The 20,708-nt window shown below is 39.9% G+C and overlaps 1 protein-coding gene across 1 annotated transcript in view; it reads right to left on the bottom strand.

Moving 5' to 3' along the window:
• Nucleotides 1–20,708, bottom strand: part of LOC122565403 (calcium/calmodulin-dependent protein kinase type IV-like) — a 144,318-nt gene that overhangs the window by 82,774 nt on the left and 40,836 nt on the right. The window contains exon 2 of the mRNA XM_043721352.1: nt 7,180–7,258. Coding sequence (XP_043577287.1) covers nt 7,180–7,258 — 79 coding nt within the window. The remainder of the gene's footprint in view (nt 1–7,179; nt 7,259–20,708) is intronic.

The following is a 20,708-nucleotide window of genomic DNA, read 5'->3' on the forward strand; positions in this document are numbered from 1 at the left end:
CAATACTCCAAGTTGACAACTTTTGGATTTAAGTCAAAACGCGTGGTGCTGGAGAAGCACAGCTGGTCAGGCAGCATCCGAGGATCAGGAGAGTCAACGTTTTGAACATGAGCTCTTCGTCAGGAATGTGTGGGTGACCCAAAGGGGTTGAGAGATAAATGGGAAGGGGTTGGGCTGGGGGGAAAGTAGCTAGGAATGCAATAGGTAGTTGAAGGTGGGAGGTGATGGTGATAGGTCAGAGGGGAGGGTGGAGTGCATAGGTGGGAAAGAAGATGGACAGGTAGAGCAGATCAAGAGGGTGTGCCATATTGGATGAGTGGAGCTGGGATAAGGTGGGAGGAGGGGAGATGAGGAACCTGGTGAAATCAACATTGATCCCGTGTGGTTGGAGGTTCCCAAGGTGGAAGATGAGGCATTCTTCCTCCAGGCGTTGGGTGGCAAGAATCTGATGGTGGACGAGGTCTAGGAATTGCATGTCCTTGACAGAGTGGGAGGGGGAGTTGAAATGTTCGGCCACAGGGTTGTTTAGTCTGTGTGTTCGAGAGATGATCTCTGAAACGTTCAGCAAAGTCCTGTCTCCCCAATATAGAGGAGCTCACTTTGAGAACAACAGACACAGAAGATGACGTGTGTGGAGGTGCAGGAAAATCTCTGCTGGATGTGGAAGGATTCTTTGGGGCCTTGTATGGAGGGGAGGGAAGAGGTTTGGGAACAGGTTTTATACTTCCTGTGGTGGAAAGGGAAGTGGACAGTGGGGTGGTGGGAGGCATGGACCTGACAAGGGAGTCACGGAGGGAATGATTTCTGCGGAATGCTGATAGGGGTGGGGAGGGAAATATGTCTGCTGGTGGGGTCAGTTTGCATGTGGCGGAAATGGCAGAGGATGATGCATTGTATCCGAAGGTTGGTGGGTTGGAAGGTGAGGACCGGGGGAGTTCTGTCCTTGTTGAGATTGGAGGAGTGGGGTTCAAGGGAGGAGGTGTGAGAAGTGGAGGAGATGCGCTGGAGGACATCGCTGACCACGTGGGAGGCGAAATTGTCATCCTTGAAGAAGTAGACCGCCTGGGTTGTTCTATGGTGGAATTGGTCTTCTTGGGAGCTGATGCAGTGGAGGCGGAGGAATTGGGAGTAAGGGATAGGGTGAGACGAGGTGTAGTGCAAATAGCTGGGAGTTGGTGGGTTTGAAGTAGATGTCAGTGTTGAGTTGGTCACTGGAAATGGAGAATGGAGAGGTCAATGAAGGGGAGGGAGGTGTCCGAGATGGTCCAGGTGAACTTGAGGTAGGGTGGAAGGTGTTCATGAAGTTAATGAACTGTTCAACCTCCTCCCCAGGGGTACGATGTGGCACTGATACAGTCATCTATTATGCAAAAGAAAAGGTGGGGAATGGTGCTGGTGTAGCTGCGGAAGATGTACTGTTCCAGTACCTAACGAAGAGGCAGGCATACCCGGGGCCCATACAGGTGCCCATGGCTACGCCTTTAGCCTGCAGTCCTCACTTTCTCCTAATTTTTGGAGTTAAGTCCTACTCCATCATTTTAGCTCATAATCCTGATTAATATGTTCAGTACTGCACATAGGGTGTGCTCTATTATAGAGATTCAAAACCAAATGTTTTATTTACAACATAAAATCAACATCCTGTTCACCAGTTCAAATGGTTCAAGTGGATTTTAAAGATCCTGTAGTATTCAAAGAGCAGGGAGTTCTTCCTTTGTCCAGAAATGTTATGCTGAACAGACACTACCCAAAAATGGGCCTATTCTTCTCACTTGTGGCATATAGCTGTACACAAATGGTTATTGTCTTTGTCTAAATAATAATAGTACTTCAAAACTATATTTGTTACATCAAGGAAAAATCAAATGAGATTATTTCTTTTTCACCTCCATTCTCTTTTGCTATCGTCTAGTTAGTCTCAGTTCAGCTCAGTTCTATTTTGCAGTCATAGCATCCGGAGTACTAAAATAGCATAATGTATCTTGTGGTTTTTGTGCCTGGCTTGGCTGTGGATATTTAATGTTCCATAAATATATTCAAAACTCAAGGGCCTGATATGGAAAGAGGATTTACCTAGCAAGATTGCAGGAAGGTAAAACTCAACATTTTCAATTGTGCAGCCTTATGCTGACTCAGATGCTTGGACAGTGGAAGTCAGGGAGAAAGAAAAATAATTTATAAATCTACGAGACTATGGTATTGAACTCTGGAAATCTACAGTGTAAAATATAGCTATTGGTTCATCAGCTCTACACTAACTGACAAGTAACCATCCAGCCTAATCCCACTTTCCAGATTTTGGTCCATCGTCTTAGATTAGATTAGATTACTTACAGTGTGGAAACAGACCCCTTGGCCCAACAAGTCCACACCGACCCGCCGAAGCGCAACCCACCCATACCCCTATATTTACCCCTTCACCTAACACTACGGGCAATTTAGCATGGCCAATTCACCTGACCTGCACATCTATGGACTGTGGGAGGAAACCGGAGCACCCAGAGGAAACCCACGCAAACAAGGGGAGAATGTGCAAACTCCACACAGTCAGTCACCTGAGGCGGGATTGCTTTGTCGATTACAAACTTCAAATACATATTCAACTACTTTTTAAATGTTATAAGAGTTATAAGGAAGGACTTTCAGATGCTGATGACTCTGGATGAAAACATTTCCCCTCTAATTCACTCTAAAACTCCTGCCATATGTAGAAAGGGCTGACAAAGGGGGAGGCCATATTAGATTTGGTGCTAGGCAATGAGCCAGGACAGGCGCCAGATCTCACAATGGGAGAGCATTTTGATGACAGTGATCACAACTGCCATGGAGACATAGCCATGGAGAGGGATAGGAACAGACAGTATGGGAAGGTATTTAAATGGGGGAGGGGAAATTATACTGCTATTAGACAGGAGCTATGGAGTATAAATTGGGATCAATTGTTCTATGGGAAATGCACAACAGAAAAGCTGTGGCTCAGTGGGTAGCAAGGTCTCAGAGACAGAACATTGCAGGTCAAGTCCCACTGCAGACATTTCAGTTCAAAACTCAGTGTCGCACTGATGGAGCGTTCATCCTTCCGATGGGACATTGAACCAACATACGGTCTTCTGCCAATGCTGTTTAAGGAGCACTTGCTGCGAGTGCTGGATAACTTTGTCCCACTGAGACAGGCAAGGAATGGTAAGGTGAAGGAGAAGGATGACAAGAGAAGTGGAGCTTCTCGTCAAAAGGAAGAAGGAAGCTTACTTAAGGTTAGAACACAGAACGTAGAAAAGTACAGTACAGAACAGGCCCTTTGGCCACAATGTTGTCCTAACCTATGTATCCCTCAATTCACTGCTATCCATATGCATATTCAGCAATCGCTTAAATGTCCCAAATGACTCTGCTTTCACTACCACCACTGCGTTCACAACTCTCTGTGTAAAAAGCCTACCTCTGACGTCTCCTCTATACCTTCCTCCGAACACCTTAAAACTATGACCCCTTGTGGCAGTCAATCCTGCCCTGGGGAAAAGTCACTGGCTATTGACTCTATCCATACCTCTCATTACCTTGTACACCTCAATCAGGTCACCTTTCCTCCTCCTTCTCTCCAGAGAGAAAAGTCTGAGCTTAGTCAACCTCTCTTCGTAAGACAAGCCATCCAGTCCAGGCAGCATCCTGGTTTTCTTTGCACCCTCTCCGAAGCCTCTACATCTTTCCTATAACAGAGCGGCCAGAACTGAATTCCAAATACTGTAGTCATAAATCCTATCCCTCAGAATTCTTTCCAGAATCTTGCTGACCACAGACGTAAGGCTGACTGGTCTATAATTGCCAGGGATTTCCCTATTACCTTTCTTGAAATGAGGGACAATATTCACCTGCTTCCAGTCCTCTGGTACGACTCTTGTGGAGAGTGAGGAAGCAAAGATCTTCACCAGCGGCTTAGCAACGTCCTTTCTCATTTCCCAGAGGAATCTAGGATAAATCTGGTCTGGCCCTGGGGACTTATCAATCTTAATGTTTGCCAAAATTTTCAGCATATGAACTTCTTCAATTTCAATCTGTTCAAGCCTGTTTCCTGGCTCCTCAAAGTTCTCATTCACAACAAGGTTGAGGAAGCAAGGATCTGGCACAGCTTTATAGGATTACAGGGTAGCAAGGAAACAACTCAAAAATGGACTGAGGAGAGTTAGGAGGGGGCACGAGAAAGCCTTGATGGGAAGGGTTAGGGAAAACCCAAAGGCGTTCTACACGCATGTGAGGAATAAGAGAATGATTAGAGAGAGGCACGGCCGATCAGGAATAGTGGAGGGAACTTATGCCTGGAATTTGAAGAAGTAGGGAAGGCCCTAAATGAGTTTTTTGCTTCAGTATTCATCAAAGAGAGGGACCATTTTGATAGTGAAAACACCAGTGACCAGATTAATAGACTTGAACAGATTGATATTAAGGAAGTGGATGTGCTGAAAATTCTGGGAAGCATCAAGATAGATATAGATCAGGGCCAGACCAGATATATCCAAGGTTACTACGGGAAGCAAGGAATGGGATTGCTGTGCCTCTGGTGATGATCTATGCATCCTCACTCTCCATGGGAGAAGTACTGGCAGATTGCATGGATGTGAATGCTGTTCCTCTGTTCAAGAAAGGGAATAGGGCAATCCCTGGGAATTAAGATCAGTAAGTCTTACATCTGTGGTAAGCAAGGTACTGGAAAGGATTCTGAGTGATAGGATTTATGATTGCAGTATTTGGAAAAACAGTTTGAATAAAGATAGTCAGCATGGCTTTGTGAGGGGCAGGTCATGCCTCACAAGTCTTATTGATTTCTTTGAGGACATGAGAAGTTGACAAAGGTTGAGCAGTTGATGTGGTGTACATGGATTTCAGTATGGCTTTTGATAAGGTTCCCCACGGTAGGCTCATTCAGAAAGTTAGGAGGTATGGGATACAGGGAAATTTGACTGTCTGGATACAGAATTGGCTGGCCAAAATAGGATAGCGAGTAATAGTGGATGGAAAGTATTCTGCCTGGAGCTCAGTGAACAGTGGCGTCCCGCAAGGATCAGTTTTTGGGCCTATACTCTTTGTAGTTTTTATAAATGACTTGGATGAAGAAGTGGAAGGGTGGGTTAGTACGTTTGCTGATGACACAAAGGTCAGTGTTGTTGTAGATAGTGCTGAGGGCTGTTGCAGGCTACAACAAGCCATTGACAGGATGCAGAGCTAGGCTTAGAAGTGGCAGATGGAGTTCAACCTGGGTAAGTGTGAAGTGATTCATTTTGAAAGGTTGAATTTGAATGCTGAATACAGGGTTAAAGACAGGATTCTTGGCCGTGTGGAGGAATAGCAGGCTCTTGGGGTCCACTTACATAGACCTCTCAAAGTTGCCACCCAGGTTGATAGGGTTGTTAAGAAGGCATATGGTATTTTGACTTTCATTCACAGGGGGATTGAGTTTAACAGTTATAAACTTTTGCTGCAGCTTTATAAAACCCTGGTTAGACCACAGTTGGAATATTGTGTCCTGTTCTGGTCAGGTTAATTTAGAAGGATGCAGATGCTTTAGAGAAGGTGCAGAGGAGATTTGACAGGATGATGCCTGGATTGGAGGTCTTGTCTAATGAAGAGAGGTTGATTGAGCTAAGGCTTTTCACACTGGAGAGAAGAAGGAAGAGAGGTGACTTGACAGAGGTGTACAAGGTAACGTGAGGCATAGATAGAGTAGATAGCCAGAGACCTTTCCCCAGCGCAGAAATGGCTGTCACGAGGGGTCATAATTTTAAGGTGATTGAAGGAAGGCATAGGGAAGATGTCAGAGGTAGATTCTTTATGCAGAGAGTGATGGGTGCGTGGATTGCACTGTCAGCGGTGGTAGTAGTCAGAGACATTAAGGACATTTAAGTGACTGCTGGACAGGTACAAGGACAGAGTCAAAAAAACCTGCAGCTCTGGAATCCAAAGTAGACAGGCAGGAAGCTGGAAGAACACAGCAAGCCAGGCAGCATCAGGAGAAGTGAATGTTTCAGGTGTAACCCTTCTTCAGGACTCATAGTCCTGATGCCGTCCAGACTATCAGATGGACAGCAGTAAACTGAGGGGTGTATAGGTTAGATTGATCTTAGATTAAGATAAGTGCTCGGCACAGCATTGTGGGCTGAAGGGACTGCATTGTGCTGTATTGTTCTATGTTATCCTAAGTCTTTCCCCTTGGTTATAAAAAACTGGGAATAAGGCCTTTCTATCTGGACCCACATTACTTCAATTAGGACACTTCAATTAGGTCTTCCCTCAACTTCCTCTGTTCCAAAGAAAACTACCCTAATCTTGTCCAATCTTTCTTTCTAACTAAAGTTCTCTAGTCTCGGGAACAACCCTGTAAATCTCCCCAACACCATCTCTTGAGCAATCATATCTTTTCTTCAGTGCAATGACTGGAACTGCACATGTCTCTTTCTGTTGCCAAATGCGTATAAGGTTTTATAAAGTTGCACCATAACCTCTCATCTTCCTTCAACTTGGTTAATAGAGGCAAGTATTCTGGATGCATTCTTGATTACATAATTTAACTGTCCAGCCACCTTCAGGATCTGCACTCCTCGATCCCTCTATTACAATACATTTCTAAATATCCAGTCATTTATTGTGTATTTCCTCACCTTATCAGTCTTCCCGAATTTGTTACCTCACAATTCTCCACATTGATAAGCCAACAAAATTTACAGCAATTACTGTGAAATGTTCTGAATCAGTGTAAAGCCAAGTATCTATCATTTTGTTCATCTCTATCTCAGAGAAATAGTAAACAATGTATTTCTCACTTACATTTAGCCATCTAGTTTCAGTTCCATACAGGCTGACTCCAAAATTGAAAGACTGTTATTCTCCATGTGTGCATGCCACACACAGTCCTGAAATCTGACAGTGAGATAGTGTTTGCTTCAGCAATCTCAGATCATAATATTACTCTGCTTTGTGATACAGGGTTAGTTATATACTGCAGCAACTCAGTATAATTACTTGGCTACAGGAGGCAATCACTCTGGAGGTGATTGCAAGACCTTGCTGCATTGACTGTCCAAAGTTTTGGTCACTAGTCCTTGTGAATGTCAGTAGTAATCCAAGACCTGCAATCATTGACACTCCAATACAGTACAAGCACACTATCAGTTTAAATCTTTTACTTACTGTTTTCTGCAGGACCTTTGCAGCATATTGTTTCTGGGTTCGCTTTTCTTGACATCTGTACACAACAGATGTCGCACCCCTATGACAGAAAGAAAAGCCAGAAGAAAATAATCCCAAACCAATAAGAATCATTGTGCAGCCTCATTACAGTACAGCATTGTTTTCATCATTTAATCAAAGTTTATGAGCTTTGATTATGAGGATGAATTGCATATCCAATTTTCCATTGACAGGACAGGAACCAATATTCTTCACTTTTGAACTCCAGAGACAAAATAAACATTTTCATGTAATTCCCTGAAAATGGAACCCCATGTCATTTATTGCAGAGTTATATTCTATTCTCTTATCTTTCCCCCCAGAAATACATATTTATCAACTATTCATCAATTATTATTTGAAAACCAATTTCCAATGTTTCCATATTAAAAGATATTTTTATGTAATCCTTCCAACAGTTTAAATTGCATTTGTAACACTCTGCAAATAATGACTGATGTATCTGCGCGCAATTCTTTTGTCAACTATTTTAACGGAGATCCTAATTGTAAAAATAATTCAATATAAATGAGCCAACAGGTTCAGTGCTAATATTATACAATAATAATTCATGCTTTGAAATTTATGTATCTGAGAACTGTGGGAAGATGATGGAAAATGAGGTTATACAGTTAAAAATAGCAAACAAAGTTCAAATTGGGTTAAACTCAAGAAGTAGGACTTAACATAGTATAATCCATTTTTCATTAGTTTCAATTAGAAAACTAGACACCATGTGAATACTCACATACTTATATTATATTACTTATACTTTTTGACTGTATTTCACAAAGTACTCTGCCATTATATTTAAATATGAGACAAACATCTTTTTTTAGAAGTTTCCATTGGCTTTAAATCAACCTTAAATTAGACTTTGTGGGCTTAAAAAAAGTGCTTCAGTGATTGGTTATTAAGTGCTCCTGTCATTACAAAGCTATATATCAGCTCCTGCTTTGATAGAAAAAGTACACAGTCAGACTTTTATCCCTACTAGTAAGAGAGATAGAACACAAAAAATATTAAAGCAGAATTATAATAGCTGAAAATTATACTGCTAGCATTAAAAAGTCCTCGGCACTTCAGAGGCTGTATTTGATCTGAGTAATGTGTTTTGAGTACAGGTTATCATTATCAAGCCATGGGACAGGCAGTAAAGATTTAGATGCTTTAGCCATCTTGTTGAGACAATCTATGTAATTTAGAAGAACAGATGACCTGTACAAGGTTGGTGACTGAATAAAGGTTAACTTAACTGAATTTATATTGATCAAACAGTTCACCAAGTGCAGCCACCTACAACTGAACTTATTGCTTTATGTGTAATTAAAGCTAATTCAGTGCTTGGGTATAAGCCCAATCTAAGTTAAAGCAAGTTTAAACTTGGGTATCTGAAGTTTGAGGAGAAAGTGAGGACTGCAGATGCTGGAGATCAGAGCTGAAAATGTGTTGCTGGAAAAGTGCAGCAGGTCAGGCAGCATCCAAGGAGCAGGAGAATCGACGTTTCGGGCATGAGCCTTTCTTCAGGATTCCTGAAGAAGGGTTCATGCCTGAAACGTCGATTCTCCTGCTCCTTGGATGCTGCCTGACCTGCTGCGCTTTTCTAGGAACACATTTTCCGTATCTGAAGTTTGAGACTTACAATCAACATGAGTGTGGCAGATTTCAAACCCTATTAAAAGGGTGTAAGCCTTGAAACTATACTTGCATTGACTTCTTATTGTGGTCTGCAAAGAAATTGAATGGGATTTTAGCTACATTGGAACTGCACCCGCATTTCTCAACAGTAGGTGAGGATATCAAACCATTCAACTGTGTGGGGTACACGAACGCTGGAGATATTTCTGTCATTACGAGTGGTCGAATTTCTGCACAAATGCTGTCAGACCTGTTGAGTTTCTCCAGCTGAGATTCTCTATACTTTCTGTTTTTATTTCAGATCTCCAGCATCCATTGATGTGCAAATAAAATATTCTCCTGACAATATTGCAAAGTCATGGCTCAGGGTGGAAATAATTGTTGCAGTGGGCATGATCTGACAGTTACACCAGAATCAGGATGAGCAGATTTTCAGTGATTCATTAACAGACTGTACCCCTACAAATTAAGTTACATAATGCACAGCTCAAGATGATGGTTGCTGCTCAACAATATTAAGCTTTTCTGCCTTGTGTTAAGAAAGTAGCTCATGTGATGAAATGTACAATCCTCTGTTCCACAAGGCTCATCAAGGATTATAAATAACCATGTATCCCATGAGTAAGATTAGCCACTTCTCCAAATATCATAGATAGGTTTTATCTCTGTATTCAGGTTATTCTTTGTCTCTGGTGGGATAGCTTAAACAAATTACACCAGGTCACTCCTTCGACCTGAATCAAGAACAATTTAATTCAGTAACTATACAAAAATCAGAGGAAGAAAAAGAGAGAAAATCAGAGGTAGACAAAGAGAAACTAATGGGATAGTAAAAAGATAGTTTGAAAATGAAAGATTTGGAATGAGAAGGTGAAAGAGAATGCCTGTTCATGGAGGGATGCCCAAGAGTGTATCTTCTCAGGTCCTATTAGAATATATCACGAAATAATAGTGGAATATGCAAAGTGGAATCCAGGTACTAATTAGCATTTTTCATACTGACAACTCTTTGTTTAGGGTTTATCCTTTAATGAGGCAACAATGCTAGTTATAGCCTTTGCCAAATGTGCAAGCTCACAACACTCAAATAGCACAGACTAGGGTAAATATCGGAGGATGACTGGAAGGTCTCAGCCAGGCCTTAATATTATTGTTGACCTGGCTCTTAAGAAGCTTAATTGCTTGCCCATCTTTTGGCGGGAAGTTAAAACACGGTTAAAGTTGGAAAGGACTGGTACAGGTTGAAAAAACTCCACAAAGACTGGTATCCTGTCACCGAGCCCCACACACAAAATAAATGACACTGACTCAGATAGCTCAGAGCAGAACTCCGGTAGTGAGCAGAACCTCTGCCACTCCTGTTTATCTTTGCCAGCCAGGGATCCCTGAATGGACCAGGTTAACAACCCCAATCAAGGAGCTCATATTCAATGAAATCCACCTGGCTGACCTTTTTACAATCACTGCACTGGTCTGAACTAGAATTCCATTTTCAGTGCAAGGTGGGGAGGGGTTTTGTTGAATCCATGATCCTTTAGACCAAATGTGTGCTCTTGGGAAGATTAGGAAACTGGAATGCCGCTGGCCTCAATTTTCAGGTCCCATCTGGCTCTGTTCCTGACCTTCGGCAGAGCCAATGAATTAAAACCTACGTCTCTGCCCACATTTTATCTGACAGTAATTCCCTGGAGCTTTATCATAAAACTCCACTGACTTGCATTTGTAATAGCTGTTAGGATGTGCGCACTCCTGGCCTTCAGCTCATGCAACTTTCACATCAGCCACCAGTCCCTTAACAATCATACCAGTGTGGGGCACTGGTTGAAAATACTTTTGTCAGTGTTAACCTTCATTTTAACCTCACCAGATGTTTACAAACAATTCGTAAATCTGTAGGTATGCTACATCCTCTTATCAGGTGTATGTAGAAGAAAATTGACTATTATAGGACAAGAGGACTGAATTGCCCGGACTTGAAGGGGCAGGCTGTGAGAGGTGAGCCCACATGTGCCCTGACACTGACAGTTTGTTTACCCTGCATTAGTGTTAAAGAATGATTTGGGTCTTGTTAATAATCTAAGAATTTGGATCTGCTCATGTTTAGGACTTTAGGGAGGAGAGTGCAACAAATTTTCCTATATCTGATTCATGACATGTATTCTTTATTGGGCTAGTGAGCTGCAGACTAGAGCAGGTAGGTTGGCGGTGAAATGGGCTTGAAAATCAGTCTGCTGAAAAATAGCAGCACTCGTGCCTCATTTGCATCAGTCTCAGCCATGGGAAATGCATACCGGTTTTTTGGGCTTCAACTCTTTGTCGGACGGCACACTTTGAGATGAGTGCGTGTTCCTTGTATACCATATATTGAATGCAAGGGAGGTCTGTATAGCATGGGACAAACTGCAATTTTGAGGCTAAATTTCCAGGCCAATTTTAGTGTGGTTTCTTAAATAAATGGTTACAAATAACACTTCATTTTAAAGCCTTGGTCATTGTGAATGTTTTGCAATCAATATTTAGATTTAGCCATGGTATTATCCATAAGCAGATTTGAACATGATTTTGTAAAAACAAATCAACTGCAAGCAAGGTCTTAGGCTGGATAATATCATGATGGAAAATTATGAGGAAGGTTAAATAAGGGCATTTTGAGAATAATGCTTAAATTTTGCCTTCTGGACATTCAGAGATTTTTACTGAGAGCTTGGTTTGGTATTTCTGTTCTATTATCAACCAAAAAGCCATCTGGAAAATAAAATTAATAAAAGAAAAACAAGATAGTTAATTCTTATACTTCTGGGAATTGTTATTTAATAATATAATCTCATTTTGCCCTCTCTCTCTAACTAAATTTTCAGAACTTATTAATGTCAACTAGGCTTAATTCAAAGCAATTTTGCCTGTCAGTGAGAAACAGTGGATTCCAGCTCAACGCCTAAGCCTAATTACAGCTTGAGCTGATATTGTTGGATGTTGATATTTTCCAAAGGACAGAGTAAGAACCAACATCCTGTTGTGGTTGTTCATGGGGATTTTAAGTACAAAATCCTCATTAAAGAGATGGTGAATGTTGAAGTCATACAGGGATTTGAATATAAAAATCAGAATTTTGAATTTGATATGTTGCTTAATCAAAGTTAGCTGGCAGAGAGAGTGATAAGTAAAAAGAATTTGGCTCAGGTTAGAATAGGCCTATCTTGATGAGTTGGAGGTTCTGAAGAAGAGTGATACTGCATTCGAAATGTTATCTCTGTTTCTGAGTTTCTCCAGCATTTTCTGTTTTTGATTCAAATGTCCAGCATCCACAGTATTTTGCTTTTAGGTGATGAGTCTGACTTTATGGAGAGGATTCCATGAACCAAGTTTGGAAATTCACACTCCCTTGGTGCAAGCACCCAAAGTTTAGAACATAGAATTAGGAGTAAGCTGTTTGGCCTTTTGAGCCTGATACACCATTCAGCAGGATCATGGCTGATCCAACATTGGTCATGTCCTCACTCCTGCCTTTCCCACGTAACCCTTGATTCACTTTCTATCTATCTATCTATCTCAGTTTCTATGCACTATTATTCTCCACATATGCTCAAGGCATCGATTTGGACATTGGCAATCTGGCAAGCAGAGTTAAGTTTGAGCCATGAATCATCCCCATAAAAAAGATACATTTCATAGCACCAACAGCACAGAAATTGGTCATTTGTCCCAACTGATCTATGCTAATGTTTATGCTTCACCCATTCTACTTAATTACAACTTATTTGGGTAATTTTATAACCATTTTTCATAGGGGAGTAATTCTCTTCTGAAATATTAAGGTTTTTAGGATTAGTAAGGTTGTAATCTGATAGAAATCTTATTGGCAGAAAGTATTGATTTTCACTGTAGGGTATCTCTTCCTGCCAATCTTTTGAAGTTACGAGAAAACGTCCTAAATTTATTCACTTTTATTTTTATTTTAGGATAGCATTAGCAAATCATTTGCAGCTTCATCTGACTTGCTGAGTAGTATTTAATGTTGATGAGGGGGGAATGAGGTGCTGGTTGAAATCCAGTTGTGGAGGCTACATCATCTCCTTTGGGAAAGACCTGCTGGAATTAAGCATCTCTTATGTACCTTGGTGGTAAGCATTGGGCTTTCCCCAAGATTAAGGACATCAGAGGCTGAAACCTTGCCCCTTACCCGAGAGTTGTGGACCTACCAGAGGCTAACAGGTGTGTACTACAGGCAGTGCCACTGAGGAGGCAGTGGCTACTGTCAGTAGTTTACAGGAAGAGAGGCATTAAATTAACAGGGATCCATGTCACAGATCAGTGAAAGGAGGATGGAGGTCACAGGAGAGGAGGGAGGGAAGGGTTGCTGTCAACAAGGGGTGGGGCTTGGCTCTTTATTGCCACTGTTGCCACTTCTGCAACCCATTCACCTTCCATGCCTTCTAATGCAGGGTCTCTCAATCAGGATTGCCTTTGAACAAGGGACCTCCTCAACTCATTTTTGCTTTTTAGGCTTCTACCATAACTAGGAATGAGACCCTTAAGTGGGCAGACCACCCAATTAATTGCCTCCAATGTCAGCTTTGGGGGAGAGCATTAAATTCTTTCCACATCAATTATCTGTTTGCACAACCTTATTACAGTACCACATTGTGTCTTTTGTGTATTACAAGACCGGTTCAGGTTCTCTGGAGTGTACTTAGTTTTGTCTTCTTGGGTTTACAATCAATATCAGCATCAAGTGACTAATTTGGAAGGTGCAAATGGTTCATTAACTTTTTAACTGCTAAATCAGACTGCAGTATACACAATGTAAAAAGACATGAGTGTATTAATTGAAAATCAGCAAAATTAATGCCCAAAACATCTCTAAAGTTCACCAGAAGAAAATACTAGACTCTGGATCAAATAGTAAATCAAGTGACATCAGTGCAATTGAAAAATAGTGCAGGTCAAATTCTATTTTTACTTTTCAAGATTCCTAGATGTTTACGAGTGCTTTCCACATTTTTTTCACAAAAACTAAAAATCAATTATCTTGGTGTTAATTCAGATAATCTGCCTAATTTTGTTGCTTATAAGTAATATCTATTTGCCCTTAACAAATAAAGAATCACAACTTTGCATTCGATGTAAAATAATGTAATAAATAATCTTGTTGGGAAGTTTGGGTACAAAATATGGATTTCAATTGCCTTCATGCAATATGGAAGTACAGATTTTGTTTTGTATAACCAAAGTGCTGGAGAAACTTAGCAGGTCTGGCAACAATGGTTAAGAAAGAAACAAACAGTTAATGTTGCATGTCCCATGGTTCTTCTGTGGAACTGAGCAGGGCTGGAAAATGACAATATTTATGTTTTTGACAAAAGGGTAGGAGGAGTAAATGGAACAGATGATGAGGGCACCCAGAGCAAAAGATAAAGGGAATGCTATTAGTAGTAAAGGACAAAGTTAAAAATCACACAATACCAGGTTATAGTCCAATAGGTTTATGTTGAAGCACTAACTTTCGGAGTTCTGCTCCTTCATCAGGTGGTTGTGGTAATAAAGGAGATATTTTGACCCAAAATAGGTATAAGTGAAATTTGTGGATAGTCAACAATAGATTGGCTTTGCTGAGAGCAAACCCAATGCAAATGACACTGCCAGTGGAGGAGAGGTGTGTAATCAGACTAGAGAATAGGGTTTATGTTCTTTATGCTGTTGAACTCAATATTGTGTCCTGAAGGCTGTAAGAAGCATCGGTAGAAAATAAGGTGCTGTTCCTCCAGCTTCAGTTTCACTTTACTGAAACACTACAGTAGGCCAAGGGCAGAAATGTTAGCATGGGAGCAAGAGAGTGGATTGAAATTTACCTGATAATTGGATAAGTTGATTTTAAAATAATATAATTTATGCTCAACATGATCTCAAGTACTGTGATTACTTCCAGCTAAATGACTACATAAGATACATATAATCAGGCCATTGACGCTATTAAATTTTCTTCATGACCTTCTACAATATTACATCTTGTTTAATTCCTTTTTAATGTGCTCTTAAACTTTAAAAATTGTTACTTGAACTCAATGATTTGTAGGCTTTTGTTTTAAATCACCCCCAAGGTAACTTTTCGTAAACATTGCAAATCCCAGTTGTATTTAGTTTGCAGCAGCTAAATGGTAGGAATCTCAGTACATAATATGTAATATTCACAGATGCTGAAATGACTGTGAAAGTGGAATGAAATATATAGAGTGCTACATCATAATGACATTATTTCTTCCTTTTTGGAACTCCAACGATAATTGCTAACTTTAATACAATTTCTCTGTTGAAAACAGATGATGCTGCCATTGGCCGTTCATTACCTGACTTGCTATTGTATCTCTTATCTGTATAAGTATAGGTAACAAATATCCCTTGCCTTGAGTTTTGGTAAAGCAAATCTGTCCAATTATTGATATTGTAAGAACATTAGTTTGAAGGTCATTACTCGCCCTAAGGTATTCTTCAATGGAACATGTGCTGATAAGGGGAGCATCCAATAAAATACTAATGACTAAATGATTCAATTTAAATTACATACCATCAATCCATACTCTGCAATTGTGCTATTTGTTTATGGATAATAATGAGAGTTGGACTGTAAAAGGGAGGGAAATGCACTTTGGGTGATAAACAAATGTAAAATAGATAAGTTTACAGCTGATCTGCAAATTATACTACTATCTGCATTTTCAAGTGATAATTGGCTAGTATAATTTTATAATTTCAATATTTCTGTTAAGGGAGACATGATGAAAAGGCTTTTAGTTCCGATGAGTGCAAGATGAAATTTTAAAGGATCACAACAATTTATACAGTGATTTTATAAGTAAAAAACTTAAGTGAATAACTAAATCCAAACATGCAAGACACTACTAAAATTAAATTTTACCTAAAATTAAATATAGCAGAGCAGATTAGACAAAGTAGCGAATAGGTTATACCTGCATTACAGTTAATCAAACTTACCAATTCTTTTGAGTAGGCCTTGAGGCTTTATTGTTCCTTTTCACAGCCAAGTTGATAAAATATGGTTTTGAAATGATTTTGGATTCTGGTAAATGAGAGCAAATGTGGAGGTGCATCTGGTTGAAATTGTGGGAAAAATATGTTCGAAAGTGTAATCAATTTTGTTGCAATTAAGTGAGTGCAAACAGAATGGTGGATTTATTAGAGGAAATGAACAGTCTTGAAATCAAAATCATGTTTCACATAATGAGGGTAAGAGTGGCCTCTGATGGAGAAGAGCAAATTTGCTAATCTCAGAAATGTTTTCTCTGGATGACTGGAAGGGCAGTATAGCACAGGTGTTAAAAGCCACTTGCAGTTTTCATGTTCACAGTCAATGCAGTACTGATGATAGGCCCTACATGTAGTTCGTGCTGTATCAGATGGCAGAGATCATCAACAGCTTCCCCAGTAGGACATGCTCTTTAAGCCTTTATCCCCTGAAAAACTCAGGTACCTCTCTCTCTGTTGTGGCACATTGCACGTTGCTTCCTTTTATTTCAGTCCTTTCCCATTGATCTTTCAGTCTGTCCACTTCTAGTATGTTGCCAAACTGTTTTCCAATGTGGCATTGATTATTCATCTCATTGCTGTGTACAAATTGGTTGACTTATACAAAAGAACAACCAGCACATTTTAAAAGTACTTAATTGGCTGGTGTGAAAGTGATCAGGGAGAAAAGTAATCAAATTATTATGCATTGATATAAAGGAAAACATTGGTTAGTGTCAGTTTGCTTCCTGATGTGGCAACACTCCTATGACATTAGAAACTTGACATAGAAGTCATGGTATTAAATAATCCAACACATAATTTATGACATAAGAATTTTGGCATAGAAATCATGGTACTAGATAATCCAACGCACAACTATGATATAAAACTATTACATTCATCAGGCACACAAGTGTCTTGGCTAATAGTAGGCCATTCGATGCAAACAAGGGAGCATGCTTCTACTGGAGTATTATGTTTCAGGTGAACTAAGGTTAGTTAAGATGGAGTACAAAATCTTTATACCTGTAGGTCACATGTTGTTATAATAATAATAATAATAGGAACACCATGAGCATGTTTCTTAAAGGCAACTTGCATATTGATCATGGACGGCAGCAGTTCGAGAAGGTGGCTTCTTTCGTCACAGAAGGTTAACCATTTTACAAATTTATATTGTTAAATTCTTTGTACCATTAGCTATCTTGCAGACTGACAACATGGAATAAATAACTTTGCACATGAATTGTTAATCTCCAGTTGGAACTACAAAATCATCAAAATAACTCAGAGGTAAATCAATCAAATTATCCACAATGTAGGCTCAAAACAGAGATGGCAATTAGTATTAATCAAAGATGTGGATTGCTATCTGCTTGGATGTGATGAGAAACTGAAAGACGGTTCAATTATTTACAGTGCAAAAGATCAGAGGATGTATCTTTTCACATTATAATTTTATTGGCCGACACAAGGCAAAGCTAGTTAGTCTCCCTGTTCTCAAACCGGAGCATTGTGCCTTTGTGGCACTGAATTTTAATCAATGACATTTGAGTTTATTTCCTTGCAACCCCAATGTGAGGAAGGTCTTCTTTCTTCTGGTTGTAAAGCGAAGTGTTTTGACTTTCTCATTAATCTTTTGGAGCAGTGATAATGCACCAGTTTCCCTTTGCCACTCTTCCCATTTTCACCTGGTACATTCTCTATCAAACACCAGGTTGTAACGACCTGATGAAGAAGCGGCGCTCCGAAAGCTAGTGTGCTTCCAATTAAACCTGTTGGACTATAACCTGGTGTTGTGTGATTTTTAACTTCAGGTTGTAATCACCCAACTCACAAATCTAAAAAGAAAGACTTAGCTTCAGCTGTTAGTAGAATAAGAAAACAATGAGTTCAACAACAAGAGAACAACATAGTAGAACAATGCTTTGATATTTCCTAATGCAGCCAATAGCAGAACATGCAAGAGTGCCATTTAGCCTTTTTTAAAAAATGTAAGATTATTCTGGGCACAATATGAAATCAACCTGCAGGTTTCTTCCTCTAGCTCCAAAATGATTCACAGAGATGAAAACACACCAAAACCTTGCATTGAGCTCAATCTCATATACAGAAGTGATAAAAATGTCTCACATAAGAAATGGTAAATCAGACAAATATAGAGGAAACTCCCATTTGAATTTAGTGTTTACATGGATTTTTATGGGTAAATACTAATCTGCTGTGAACAGGGTATGAATGTGTGTGTGGGATGATCCTTTGGATTTTAAGCCTGGATTTAGAGTTAGCTTTTCACAATTTACCTGACTGGGATTGTGGTTTCAGAACCTTTTAGTTGTTAGTCTGAGGCGGTGGCAGCATCAACGATGGCAAAGCTTCTCCTGGCGATCTGAGGCAATGGCAACAGGAATGTGGCTCTTTCTGGCAACTAATTTGAAAATAGTGGACTGTCCAAGACTGCAAGCAAAGATTTTAAGATCTGGACATTTTTCTTTTTATTTTTGGCTCTTTTTCTTTAATTTCAGTTGTTGTTTTTAAACTGATGTGTTTTTAACTATTGTTGTTTTGGTGTTTTGTTTAATTATGGTTTTGTAACCAAGAATATGCCTGTGAATACCAACTTTGTATACTTTTCATTGTACTCCTGTAACTCTTTGAGTACAGATGATAATAAGATCTTATTGTAATTTTAATTCATTGTTGTCATCAGTATGTCAAAATGTGTACGATGTCTGCTAACCTTCATGATTTGAATGTCACACGGTGACTGAGCTTGCAGCTGGAGTCTTTTGACAGAGATTTCAAGGGTTACCTTGAAGAAATGGGATTCTCAAACTCCTTATTATGATAACAACCCTCTGACATTAACCTTTGAGACCTGTTATTTTGGTTGCATGCCATGCCATTTCCTTGGATCCAGCAGCATAATCATATTCCAAAAAAAATTCCATCAGATCTAACCATATATATGACCAACTTTGTTTCATGTGGATTCCCAGTTTTTCTCAAAAGATTATACTTGATACACAATCATTTGCTTCTTCTGACAGTCTATTCTATGCAACCACACTGTGGAAAATAGAATGCATCCTAATCTCAAATTTTACTTGGATTGTCATCTAGTTCTGTTATCACAATATTGTTATAAACTCTAGGGAACACCATTAACAAAATAAGAAAACATATATGAGTAAACCTAAATAAAGTCTCAACTTTGAGTTCATCATCACTATTAGATTACAGGCATTTCTGTTTAATTAAAGCAAATGATTACGAAATAAATTGAATCATAAGAATCAAAAGGGTGGTACTATCAAACCTGTCAAATCAGAGTAAAAGTGAAGTTGCATAATTAGTACACTCTTAAGAATGGAATAGTGACTTTCCTTAAACAATTCTCCATTGAGCCAGAGACCAGAGAGATTAGCTCTGCCCAGAGGTTGTGAGACCTGCTGAGTATTTCAAGCACTTTGTGTTTTTATTTCTGATTTGCAACATCCACAGTATTCAGGATCTTAAAAACAAGAGATTGCTGCATGAAGATTGCCCTTCAAGAATAGGTTGAACAAAGTGGTGCCTCCAGTTGTAAAGCTAGAAATTTTCAAAATACCTAGCTGAGAATTATCCTACGGGGTTTTCACTATCAAATGGTCTAACATTGGCAGAGATTCTGGGTAAGTGACAAAAATACAGTTTCTGGTATCTTGTTCCAAATCGGTGGCAGTGCTGAAAACCTGCAATAAATGACTAGAGTAGAGATTTTGTTCTGGGAACAAATCAGGAAGTTTTGCTGGCTTGATTGCAGTTCAAGGTAATCCAAATTAACATTTACATAATTACAAATATTAATTCTTTTATGAACCGTTAGACAATAGAATTAAAAGCAATGCATTTCAGGTTGTTAAAGGTAGATTTTTGGTCTCGGTGAGGTAATCAGGGGATATGGGGAGCAGGATGGAGGGCGGAGTTGAGGCCCAAGATCAGCCACAATCATATTAAATAACAAAGCAGACTCAGCAGCACATACAATCAAATCCTGCTCCTGTTCAGTGTTCTCCTGTCTATGATACTTAGAAACTTAGCTTGTTTGAAGACTCTTCCTGAATAGAGTCATAGAGGCGTACAACATGGAAACAGACCCTTTGGTCCAACTTGTCCATGCCGACCAGATATCCCAACCTAATCTAGACCCATTTGCCAGCACTTGGCCCATATCCCTCCAAACCCTTCCTATTCATAAACCCATCCAGATGCCTCTTAAATGTTGCAATTGTACCAGCCCCCACCACTTCCTCTGGCAGCTCATTCCATACACGTACCATCCTCTGCATGAAAAAAGATTGCCACATACGTCTCTTTTATATCTTTTCCCTCGTACCCTAAACCTATGCCCTCTAGTTCTGGACTCCCCCATCCCAGGGAAAAGACTTTGTCTATAGGTACAGTTAGTAAGTTTGCAGATGACACCAAAATTGGAGGTGTAGTGGACAGCAAAGAGGGTACCTCAGATTACAACAGGATCTGGACCAGATGGGCCAATGGGCTGAGAAGTGGCAGATGGAATTTAATTCAGATAAATGCGAGGTGCTGCATTTTGGGAAAGCAAATCTTAGCAGCACTTATACACTTAATGGTAAGGTCATAGGGAGTGTTGCTGAACAAAGAAACCTTGGAGTGCAGGTTCATAGCTCCTTGAAAGTGGAGTCGCAGGTAGATTGGATAGTGAAGAAGGCGTTTGGTATGCTTTCCTTTATTGGTCAGAGTATTGAGTACAGGAGTTGGGAGGTCATGTTGTGGCTGTACAGGACATTGGTTAGGCCACTGTTGGA

Source organism: Chiloscyllium plagiosum, chromosome 31 (assembly GCF_004010195.1).
Source record: "Chiloscyllium plagiosum isolate BGI_BamShark_2017 chromosome 31, ASM401019v2, whole genome shotgun sequence".
Classification (NCBI taxonomy): domain Eukaryota; kingdom Metazoa; phylum Chordata; class Chondrichthyes; order Orectolobiformes; family Hemiscylliidae; genus Chiloscyllium; species Chiloscyllium plagiosum.